At 40.3% G+C, this 12,405-nt stretch overlaps 1 protein-coding gene and 1 long non-coding RNA gene across 5 annotated transcripts in view; one reads left to right on the forward strand and one right to left on the reverse strand.

The window, feature by feature from the left end:
* LOC109306777 overlaps nucleotides 1–1,647 on the forward strand; it is a 12,581-nt gene extending 10,934 nt beyond the window's left edge. Inside the window, exon 3 of the long non-coding RNA XR_002100104.1 lies at nucleotides 1,637–1,647. This is a non-coding gene — a long non-coding RNA (uncharacterized LOC109306777). The remainder of the gene's footprint in view (nucleotides 1–1,636) is intronic.
* Nucleotides 1–12,405, reverse strand: part of CEP295 (centrosomal protein 295) — a 71,794-nt gene that overhangs the window by 34,225 nt on the left and 25,164 nt on the right. For all 4 annotated transcript variants that reach the window (XM_019530340.1, XM_019530339.1, XM_019530342.1 and 1 more), the window contains 7 exons: nucleotides 11,402–11,620; nucleotides 8,851–8,957; nucleotides 5,720–5,938; nucleotides 4,894–4,991; nucleotides 3,675–4,773; nucleotides 1,686–1,854; nucleotides 1,386–1,538 (listed from right to left, as the gene is read on the reverse strand). In XM_019530340.1, coding sequence (XP_019385885.1) covers nucleotides 1,386–1,538; nucleotides 1,686–1,854; nucleotides 3,675–4,773; nucleotides 4,894–4,991; nucleotides 5,720–5,938; nucleotides 8,851–8,957; nucleotides 11,402–11,620 — 2,064 coding nt within the window. The remainder of the gene's footprint in view (nucleotides 1–1,385; nucleotides 1,539–1,685; nucleotides 1,855–3,674; nucleotides 4,774–4,893; nucleotides 4,992–5,719; nucleotides 5,939–8,850; nucleotides 8,958–11,401; nucleotides 11,621–12,405) is intronic.

The following is a 12,405-nucleotide window of genomic DNA, read 5'->3' on the forward strand; positions in this document are numbered from 1 at the left end:
CCTCCGGGCATAACAAGGAATAATGGCCACAAGTTGTTGGAGAGTAGGTTTAGATTAGACATCTGTAAGAGCTACTTCACAGTCAGGGCGGCTAGGATCTGGAACCAACTTCCAAGGGAAGTGGTGCTGGCTTCTACCCTAGGGGTCTTTAAGAGGAGGCTTGATGCCTACCTGGCTGGAATCATTTGAGCCCAGTTTTTTCTCCCACCCAGGCAGGGGGGGGTCAGACTTGAAGATCTACAAAGTCCCTCCTGACCCTACTTCTATGATTCTATGTTAACACTATTCCCTTTAGCAACCAAATTTGTAATAGCATGAATTTTGCATAAGTTACTATTGATTGAAACTGAGCCAAGGAACAAATAAAGGAACAGATGAAAGAAGAGTTGATTGTTAATTACCTACCTTTAATTCTTTAATGTCAAACTAACACATCTAGTATCACCCAGATTGTTCTCTTTACTTTTCTTTAAAAAGATATCAGAACATTAGCTCTAGTACTTGTTACAATATAAACTTAGGTTTGAATGGATATTATCTACTTGAAGAACCATAGTCTGAGTCTCTGCCAATTTGTGTGGCTTTACAAGCACCTTTTCCACCATAAACAACTGAGGAAGCTAACTGACTGACTCCCAGGGGAAACAGTGAAATCGACTATGTAAAATTACTACTAAACCTTTAAAGGAAACAAAACAGTAACTGTTATGTTTTGCCTCCTAGTTCTAGTAGTCTTGTAGCAACAGGAAGTAAATCAGACTGCAGTCTGAACATTTAAACTGACTCTGTTGAGTATTTAACAAACCTCAACAAAGATCATTAAAGAGTCCTGTAACAATCTGACACCAAGCAATCATTAAAAAATGTTTTATAAACATTGTTTAGGCATGCAGTAACCATCCACTGTTGGAGCACAGCATTTAGCACCTGCTGATGTTAGAAAAAGCTACCCCATTTAGGCAAAGGTACCACAAACAATTCCTGGTCATTCATAAGAGAATACTTATACTGAAGCATATATTTCGGCAGTAAACAATTTAATTTTTTTTTTTAAATCAGCAGCCCTCAGTAGTCCCTATTATAGGACTGCTCATCTATCCATACCGCAATGGGAGGGTCATATACACAAATGACAGGATAATCAAGCAATTTCCCTTTTCAGTCTGTAAACACTTCCAGGAAGGCCGCTGTTATCTTAGCATTTGTAAAGCACGTAGTACAGATTTTGCTGCTGTTGAAATAAACATCAGAGAATCTTACTGAAATCATAGCTGAAAACACTGCTTTCACTCTCTATCATTCCAAAGTCTTAGAGAAAATTTCTGTTGAATTTCTTACTTAGGGTTTTGTGTCTCACAAGAGAGAACATTTAGTAAGCATTTTACCTGCAAGAGAAACGTTCCAACTTCTTGGTGTATCTACCTCAGGTATAACACTAAGTTCATGTTGTTCCAAATCTAGACCTAATTTGATTTTTGCCAGAGGTGGTTTTGAAGTTCTACATTTCTGTTCTCTTATTGGAATTCTTTGAGACTGTTCTGTAAAAAAAGATTATGTTCTGTAATTAGCAATCTTGCAAATTATTGACATGTAATTGGTAGAATCTGAGGGTAAAAGAAGAGAATTCAATTATAAGTAAAAATGCATGCATCATAATTATAACAGAGCATGATATATGGCCTCACCTATTTGCTCAGCTGGACTAATGTGCTGTGAAAGCGCTCCATTTTCATTGTATTTGCTCACATTACCACAGATGACCTCTTCTTGATAATTTTCTGTTCCTTTGAAAAGAGTGAACTGGTCTGGTTTCTGTGTTTCTGTCATCTCTCTGTATTGGCTAAAGTGTCCAACCTTAAAAATAAGAACTAGTAGTAAGTAAAATTGTCTCATGTTTTACTAGACATCTTTTCCCTTCAATTTGTTTACATCGTCTATAGCTCTACAACACAGGAGGGGAGAAAAGAAACATTCTAAATGCTTGAGCTTGGCATGATGTTGGTCACTGGCTCAGAACAACAAAACATGTACGCTGCATATATCCATGCAGTTCAATGGGGCTCATACACAAAAATCAATTGTGTACTTAACTGCACTACTAGGTTGTTGGGCAAACGCATTCAGTTCCTTGCAGGTTCAGGTCCTGAAAACACACTTTTATCTAGTTCTCAGTCACTAAGTGCAGGGATTTTAGTTTGCTGAAGACCGCAAAGACAAAAAGGTATTCTTCTAGGATGCTTTCCATTCTAGGACAGTTTAAAACAGGGTGGCCAACCTGTGGCACATGCCACATGTGGCATGGGCAGCTTGTGTGTGGCAACCAGCAGATCGGGGAGGGAGCAGATGGCACAGTAGCAAATGGGGCAGGGAGCAGAAAGAAAAGCAGCAAACTGGGCAGGGAGCACAGAGCAAAAAGCAAAATGTGAGATCAGGTAGGAAACGCATAGCAGACAACAGAAAGTAGAGCAAGGGATCAGGCAGGGGAAGGGGATCAGAGAGCTCCCAGGAAGGATGTAAAGCTTAATTTGAGGCACACCTGCGTATTGGTCACCACTGATTTAAAGAAAGATGGAAAGACAATATTTCTTCAATTTTTTCACGTGCATCTTGTGCGGCCAACAACTAGGAAGAAATTGTTGATCTGAAAATGCTGTGGACTGTTTCAAAATGGATGTTATGGATAAGCATTACTCCTTGGCAGCTATGAAATCCTGAATTCTAGAATGGGCATATGAATTTTAAAATCAATAATCTGTACCTTGGCTTAGCAGTGATATGCTGACACCACCCCACAGAAAGGATAATTTAGCAGAGAAAAAGCTGGTTCCATCCTTGGAGGTTCTGGAGAGTGTGTTTAAAGCAAAACCCCCCCCAAAAACAAGAAAACCCCAAAACAAAACAATGCCAGTCTATTTCGCACTTGAACTCTAGCCTGAGTCTTCGTCTGTGTTTGTCTTATTATTCAATCATCATATTAAAGTTTACTTTCATTTCTAGGCTTCTCCTAAGCAGACAACTAGGAGCATGATGTTAAGACAGAAATAAATACATGGAATGAGATAATAATCTTTCTAAACACTTGTTTGTCTTTTAAGATTGCCAATTTCATCCTTAGTATCTTTTGTGAATTGGGACAGACTAATTTTATACAAGTGTGATATACAATCCAAATTCAAAATAAAATATAGCTGTTACGCAGAATTATAAATAAATAGAAATATATTGGCTCCTTAGCCAATATAACAATTTTAAAACCAATTATCTAGTTTGCACTTTTGAACAATTAAGTTGTGCTTTTTAAACAGTTTATTTGACGAAGGGTCTTTCAGACACTTTGAACAACAAAGACTATTAACATATTTAGCTTTTGTACACACCAACTGCATTTCTACAGCTGAAAAGCTTTGCAAGTACTGCAGCTACTTTAATGAACATTATGTTCAGAGATAAAGTCCAGACAAGCTTAGTTCAGCTCCAACTGGAGTGGACAGAAAGTGGTTCTTTTGGCTTGCCCAGTAGCACTACTGACTGTAGACTGCAAAGGTTCCAGCTTGAGTCTATGGTTTGGTAAAGGACAGACTGCACATGCAGCCACATGCATCACTTTGCTAAATGGTAAATTCCACTGCATTCTACTGGCAAACAACCTGTTACAATGCACTTATAAAGCATACCTGCTTAGTAAGCAAATCCTTCACAGCCTCTTGTTTTCTTTGCATCTGTTCTTTCAATTTAGTTTGTTTCCATATAAGTAATTCTTCCTGCATTCTTTGTCTAGAAAGAAGAGCTTCTCTTTGCATGTCCAGTTGCTTTTGCAGTTGTTTCAAGTGGTCTTGCTGAGCTTGGATGCTTTCTGAAGAGGCTAGCACTCTCTCCCTTAAATTCAATATATTGGAATAATTTAACAACGAAACATCCTTATTTCTTGATGCCAAGGACTCCTGGATCACCCCAGGCTCAAGAGATAATGAAGTAAGATCCTGAAATGCCTGAGTGAAGGTCGGTTCAAAGGTTTTTATGCTGCTTTCTGCAGGTATTTGCTGGCACTCTGAAGAGTCAGATGATGCTGCCTGAGTTATGAGAGACTCCTCTGTTGGTGGCATACAAGGTACTAAGAGCAGAGGCTGTTTGGGGTCTTCTGTCTCTATTTGTCGGTTCGACACCTTCGGAGATCCTAGATTTTTTTCAAAATGCAAAGTTTGTGAAGACTCAGATGAATCTTCTGTGGGCAAAATGAACTGTGCCTCTGGTTGCAACATATCTGAAGAAGTACCTTGACAAGTCAGGATTGATACTGGCAGCCTCCGGGACTCAGAGAACTCTCTGACCTGATTACTGGAATTCAGCCGTTCCATTTGCTTGTGTGAAGGGGAATGCTGAAGCAACTGAAATGGTCTTTGCTTCAACTCTGAGGTAAGTGAACACTGTAACTGACTATTCAAGCCTGTAGTCTGCATTAGCTCATTGTCTCTTTGCTCAAATGTTTTTTCTAACACACCACGTGCTCTGGAACACCTGATCAATGGCTGTGCAAGTTCTTGAACCTGCGTTTCTTCAGTTGACTGACAGGCTGTTGGATGAACTCGCTGAAGTACTGCAGGTGCATGGGTTTTGAAAACTGATTCCGAAGTAGGTTTGAAAGCAACACATCTTGACTCTGATGCAACTGTAGAGCTTAAGGGTATAGTAGAAATTGAAGGATATCTTTGCTTCAACTTATTCTGGTACTCCTGTAAACATTTTCTGGCTTCTTCAACTGACTGTTTGTGTAACCTAAAAGAGAATGACAACGTGTCTCTTGTGTGACATAAAGACCTTCTTAATTACTGGATCAACACTTAGCAAATAATTCTGAAATTATCTTCTCAATCTTGATTACATAAGGGAATGTACCTATTCTGTTGTAGAAGACGCTGTTGATAGTTACGAATCATCTGTACATGGTCATTCTCTCTAGGACTGGTAGTTTCTGATATAGCAGCAGTTTCAGTCTAAAAGGAAATAAATTATTTACATATGAAAATTCAAAACAATACACACATGAATACTGAAGAAAGATTAAGGCAGCATGCTCTTACTCTAAGCCAGCTGAAGCAAGTTTGCCCTGATTTCAGCCTGAGGAAGTAAAGACAGACTGCACTCTTCTGAACAATACTGATCGAAAGCTATGTCTTCCTATGACATATCTAGCAAATACTATGGAATATAATGCTGCTCAGAGTTGATCTGCAGTTTAAGTTTGAGAGGGCTTGGACTCTAGGGGTTCAATGGTTCAACTCAGTGCTGTTTTTATAAAATCAGTCCCCAGAAAGAGCACTGGAGAACAAGTTCTTGTGCAGATGCCTCCAGGTCATTTAATAGCAAGTAAGATCAGATCCTTTCTACATCACTGATGTCCCATCTTCCACATGGATAATCTATAAGGTATCGGTGCAGTCAAAAAAGTCAATTTCCCCCACTATACACTTCCTCTCACTTTTTCTTGAGGGAAATATGTCGTTCTGTCTGCATGGTCTTATACATTTTTTACCATGGGTCCAGATGCTGTCCTGAAATCCTGCAAAAGTAAACCACTACCCAAAGCCCACTGCCAACAAACAAACCAGTGCTTCCACTTCAAAACAAACGTATTTCCAAGGTAGGAGATCCTGCCTTCTGGCATGGACGAAGCAAGGCTTAAATAAACCTTTATTTCACCAATGGGAATCACTTCCTTTACCCTGTGTTCCACCTCTGTCTGTTGGTTCATAACCAAATGAGTATTCACCTGTGCCAGATGGGATGGCTGATCTTTCTCCTCTTGCCCCCTTGCCTTAATTTCTTCCAAATGAGCCTGCACTCGGATCTTCAGATAGTCATCCTCTAAGCACATTCGCTTTTCTTCAATTTGTTTAAGCAAGGCCAGCTGCACCTGTTTTTGTTGCTCTATTTGTTCATTCTATCAAAGAGAAATACTACAGTGATTCTGCAAAACTAAATGACAGGATAATCAACTAAGTCCCAAATCACATACAGTGAAATTATCTGTACTACAAAGCAACCCCTATTTTGTTAGCGGCTTCTCATAATAACATGTAAAACTATATATGCCTTTTACTAGACAACAGATTCTTACCAGTCCCTTCACAGTTTAACTTTTGTGCTATATTACGTTCATCAACAACTGCTATCACAATAGCACAATGGAGAAAATCAAAATCTAATTCAATCAGGTAACATTTTCTGCAAAGAAATTGGAGGATGGAACAAATTCCCCATTGTAAGGCTGAATTCAGAATAAGTACAAGTGTTTTTTACAATCTATAGTGATTTTCAAAGATCTAAGACATTTTACTAATGTTAAATTAAGTCTCTCAGTACCTCTGAAGTACTTAATGGGTATATAACTTACAGTGCACTTCACAAACCTCTGAGTGTTTTTTTTTTTATTTTTAATATCTCTCTAGGAATTTATTATGAACCGAAGACTTAGTTTCCAGGCACAGAGATAATATAATACTATATTCTCTACTTTTTGTCCCAAGGGTATCCATTTGAAATTGCTGCCAGACACTGAACTGGCCAGAACACAGCAGCTAAGACATGATGTTCTGAGACACGCTAATCTTTACCGAGCGCTCATCATAGCCTCAAACAGAGGTGTCATATGACAGATGGCCACTCCATCGGTGCACGTTACCGAGGTGCAACATGCTCATTTGAGTAAAGTCGAATGGGAGATGGGCCACCTTTTCAGTTGCCTGTTCCCATGTGTTCCTTGGATGCCTCCAACATGCATCAATGTAGATTTAGAGTTTGTTCAGTCTGAGCAGGGTCCTACTTAACTCACAGTGATACCAAGCCATTTTCACAGCTTGCTTGTGGCCTGAAGGGCTGATTTTGCAGACATTTCCTTGTGGCCCTGCCCCTTGCCACAGACTGGAGAATAAGCCCTGCCCTTCACTGCAGACAGTAAATCTCAAACACGAATAGCTGCAGGGATCACCACATTGTCCAAATATCACAGTAAGGATTGTGAGATTCTAAAACAGCGTATCATATAATATGCTGGGGTTTTAATGGGTTGATTTTGTGGGAAATCGTGGCCAATGGAGTATTTCCTGGTGATCCTGGATATCACTGGTTTCTGAAAACTGCGTATTAAGTATGTCCCTAAGTATGGCATACAACATGACTAGAACAACATAGCTATTGTTTTATTGTCTGCCTCACCACAAATGTTCAAAGTGTTGATCATGAAAAGGTGTAAGCACATAGAACAGAGAAGACAATTTTAGAAAAAGCCAGACCTTTGGGAATAGGCAATACTGAAACTGAGCTATAAAATGTAGTAGATATGTGAATACATATCTTGGCAACTACATATCAGTTTCACTTTAATTCTATATTTATACATACATTCCAGACAAATACTGTGATTAGTCTAACAACTGCAATAACTAAGGCTGGCAGATGGGAAAATAAATCTAATTTCCAGACACAATTCTCAATGTTTGGTTAAACATACAAGTAGCCAAGGCAACAAGTAAAAACAGATAACATTTTTCAGGAAAATAATTTAAAAACTGACAGCATCTCTTTCAATCTTGCATTTCCTGGCTTGCTGGCTTTTATTTATACATCCACAAAGCTGAAGTTTCCTAATTTCTAATTTCCTTAGGTATGCTTTTCATTTTTAAAATTACAAATTAACATAAGATGTAGCACAGGACTGTCCAGCAGCTGGCAACATTTTGAAATGGCAGGCCAGAAGTCCTAGATGGCTCAGGGCTGACACTAAACCCCACGGGCCAGCACTGCCACTACTTTTTCCTGGTGCTGTTTCTAGCACTGCAGCCTAGCAGTGGCAGCATGGGAAAGCTCCCTGCCACCCAGCCACAGTGCAGCACAAGACAGGTGAAGCCCTCACTGCTTTAGCCCTAACTGCATGGGCTGGATCCAACTGCTCCATAGGCCAGAACTAGTTGCTGTAGATTCAGCTGCTGACACCTGTTAGAGACGCACTGAAATGGCAAAGAATTGTGCTAAAGTTCTTATTGCTTGGAGGCAGTAGATCTAGAATTAGATACAGCTACAAGAGAAGAGGATATTAAAAATCCAGACCCGTGGGAATTCCTTGACTCAAACTATAAATGCTTACTCACAGACTAACAGTACTATTGTACTGTTAATCCCAAACTCCCAAGACAAAGGGCACTTTTACACATGCTCTGATGCATTTTGATTAGAATACGTCAGAACAGATTCTATTAATTGTGCTGCAACGTCTTGCGTATTCAGTGCTCCGCATTTTAAAATGGTGGCAGGGGGGCTTTAACTAAAGCATGTCAAACAAGCTTTAGTTGAAGTGACCCGCTACCATTTTGAAATGTGGGATGCTGAATAAACGAGACACTGCAGGGATTGTAAAATCAGAGTGGATCCCAAGAACCACTTTAATTAAAATACGTTCCCTTCCCCCCAGCTCCCTCCAGCACATGTACAGACACTCAAGAGCACTACTCTTCAGTGAGGATTTTGTCAACATCAAATTCCAAATTTAAGCCACCTCTCCTGTACCATTTTCAATACAGTTTCTAGAAACTACAAAAGTATTTTCCCCTTACTCTTCAATACCACAAGAAGAGCTGATGAAAATTAAAAAAACCAAACAAACCAGAAAAACTACAAGAGATTATGGAAAAATATTAAACTTTAAAGGCAGTTTTTAAAGCTATATATACATAAAAAGGGAGGGATAGCCAAAGTTGTTTTACAAACCTAATTAGATCTGTTTGCATTTGAGCAAATGATGTAAAATGCACTTTAAGAAAAGGATATTGCTGAGGAAAAAAAACCGCACACATATACCTGTTTTTGTCTCTCTGCTTCCATTCTAATTTTGGCTGCTTGTTCTTGAGGATGGATTAGGACTGAATTTCCAGCTACAACACTCTGTTCTAGTATTTCCAGAGATTCTAAAATACATGTTACTTAGAGTTAGCATATTGTATTGTCAGGAAAATATTTATACTGGATTTAGAAACTGTACGACTACTAACCAGAGGACAAAACTTAGCAATGAATTTACTGTTTTTGCTTGTGATAGGCTTCCATAATTTACTACAAGGACAAAATCTTGGTAAGAGGTTTATCGTCCTCTCTCGTCCACAGTAGCTATAGGGAAGAAAGCAAAGGGCACTTTTCTGTTAGCCAGAGATCCGTCTTTGAATCTCACTCAAGATGTCTCATCTCTTACGTACTCTTAACTCAAAATTTCAAGAGTTGAGGAACTTCACCCTTGCTCCCCGTAACCATCCTCCCAGAAGCAGCAGATACAGAAGTGGCTTATTTTCATACACTTACCCTCCTGAAAGAGGCCTTATTCACACACTGTGCCCTTTCGCTCATTCCTAGCACTCAAACTGGGAGTAGGGAACGTCTCACTTTTCATAGGCCTGCAAATCCCTCCTTTTATTTCTGCTGTTGCTTGTAGCTTCCTGAGACAGTTCCCTAAAATCCTATAATCATTTTCACTGCTACCTCAGAAGAGATTTAATACGTTTCACTAGAGCTGCTAAGAAGAGATCAGCAAAAGGGACTCAAACTTCTGCAATTAGGAAAGGTGTAGAGGCAGCATTACCAGGTAATAAAAAAGGGGATTCTCCTCACCAACTCAAAAAAGGGAATATTAAGCCTCTGTGCTTCTGCCATCTCAGTAACTCAGTGAAAATTTAACTATATGGTCAGATTCAATGTTGTTCACAATCTAGCAGTGACGTTTAGTTTGATAATTGTCAAAGCTCCCACTAGTTTGTAACTATTTACTAGGAAAGGTTTCCTGCTTCCTTCTGGTAAGTATATTTCTCACCCTTAAAGGCAATAAGGGAAAAAAATAACTTCTCCAGCAGAGCCAGGCTCAACATTTTGGGGGAATAACTGTAAAACTTTAGCAAAGATCTTTAAAAGCACATGCACAATTAAAAAGTTCAGTCAAAGGCGAACAGCATGCTGGGCTGCATTACTAGAGAAGTCGCTTGCAAATAAAGGGAAATGATTCTCCTGCTCTATTTAGTCTCGCCTGGAGTACTTGTCCGGTTTTGTGCCCTGTACTTCAAGAGATGCAGTTAAAATTTAAAAAGTACAGCAGACAGCAACAAAAATGATTAGAGGCCTAGGAGACATGACTTATGAGAAAAGGCTGAAAGAACATAGAATTATTTAGTCTAGAGAAGAAAAGACAAGAGAATTTAATGACCGTCTTCAAATACCTGAAGGATGAATACAAAGAGGATGGAGATGGACTCTTCGCTGCAACTACAGGGACAGGACAAGAAGCAAATGTCTCAAGTCACAGCAAGGGAAATTTAGGTTGGATATTAGGAAGAAATATGTTGTACTATGAAAGTGGTTAAGCATTGAAACAGGCTATCCAGAGAGGCTGTGAGATCTTTAACCTCAGAGGTACCTAAGAGTTAGTTAGATAAACACTTGACTGAGATGGTTTAGACAGAGACTATCTTGCCTCGAGTAGTGTAGACTGGACTAGATCAGTGATTTTCAATCTATGGTCTGCAGATCCCTGGGGGTCTATGAAAGATGACTATGGATCAATCATATGTATGTGAATATTGACACTTACAATTCAAAGGGGTCTGCACCTCCAGCCAAAACTTTTGAGAGGTCTGCAGATAAAAAAAAAGTTGAAAACCACTGAACTAGATGATCTCTGGAGGTCCCTGCCATCCACATTCTTCTATGATTTTACTTCACAATTTTGTTCTTAAGTTATTACAAAGCTGTTGATTCACTTGCCCAATAATTAAAGTGTTAAAGTCTATCACATACTCTAATGCACTGTCATACCAGAGACAAACAGGAGAAAAATAATAGTTTACAAACCAAACAGTAAATCCAAGCCATTTCACATTAAAAGATAATTTAGCAGAGCACTGTTAGTTACTGAATCAGGGAATCAAGGAGCAGAAACAGTCACATTTTTGGTACACACATAGGTCCAGCAAGCTCAGAAGTAAACATAATAGAAACATGGCTTCCAATTAATTTTTTCAAGAATGCCCTTTACAAGCTTGGAAACATACTAAAAGTGAGATTTTTCAAAGTATCTTATGCCCTTAAATGTCCAGGTCATTTCAACATTTTTTACCTCAAATCTTTATGCCTGGATGGAACAAAATGGGCAGAAGACCAAAAAAGCCTCTATCATGTTTGTTCTTCCCCATAAAATTTACAATCTAGTGCAGTAGCTCACTTTCTGGCTAGTACAAGAAACATGAATGGTCACATTACTGAAAAGCCATCCAGGTTTAATGTTGCATAGTCACAGTTCTGCCTATCAAGTTCTTTTTCCCTCCTAAACATTGCATTTTGATTTCACTATGAAGGACAAAACAGTATTTACCTTTGGCTTCAGAAACTGAATCTCCATGGGCTTTGTGACCAGGTTCCAAATCACATGAGAGTCTCTCTTCACTAGGAAGCGTACCTGACTCAATGGTTTGAATGTCACTTTGTACCTCTGCTTCACTTTTTGATGCCCACTGGTCTTTTTGGCTCCGAATCTTATCCAGCAATTTTTTTAAGAATAGTTTGGATTGTGGTTGGGGAACCTCTTCACACTCTGTAAGAAATGCACCAAAAATTGTTACAAAGACATAGGAGTAAGACAAAAAAGGATACACGATATAGTCAGTCAGCTACTTCTCACAACACAGTTACAGGCTGTAAACACAGATCATTCTAGTTAGATATAAATAGCAGAAAATTTGAAGTTTTGCCTAACTGCTTCTGCAATTTGACTATAGCCAGGCGTGGGAAATTATTTTGAGCGCAGGGCCTCTTATCCAGTTTTGGAGGGCTGTCAAGGGCCGCATGGGTAGCCCAGCTCCTTGAGAGATGCCCCACCCCCTGGTTACCATCTTGGGACCAACATCCCAATACCTTGGGACCAATGTCCCAGGGCCAGCACTGGTGGGGCCCAAAGTGGGGTGCAGACTGGCAGGGGTCCATGGAGTTGGGCTGGGTTGCACCAGCAGGGAGCTGGCCCAGCTCCATAGAGCCCCTGCCAGCTGGGACCCCACGCTCCTGCCACACTACTTTGGGCCCCATTGGCACTGGCCCTGGGACACCGGTGCAGGCCATATGATTCCACTGGCTCCCCGCCCACTCACACCCAGTGCCCCCCAGCCCTGTGGTACAGGTGGGGGGCAGTGCTCAGCCCCGATGCCCTGCTCGCCAGCAGGGAAGAAGCTGGTGCTGAGCGTGGGGAAAAGTGGCCCCTCACCTGCGCCACAGCTGGTACCCTGCGTTGCAGGCACTCGCAGCCCATGCTAGGGTGTCTGGAGCAGGCAAGACAGCTCCAGGCAGGCTGTGAGCAGCTGCAGTGCGGGGCACTGGCCATGGGGC

This window comes from Crocodylus porosus, unplaced genomic scaffold (assembly GCF_001723895.1).
Source record: "Crocodylus porosus isolate Cpor-Errol unplaced genomic scaffold, CroPor_comp1, whole genome shotgun sequence".
In the NCBI taxonomy this organism is placed as follows: Eukaryota; Metazoa; Chordata; order Crocodylia; family Crocodylidae; genus Crocodylus; species Crocodylus porosus.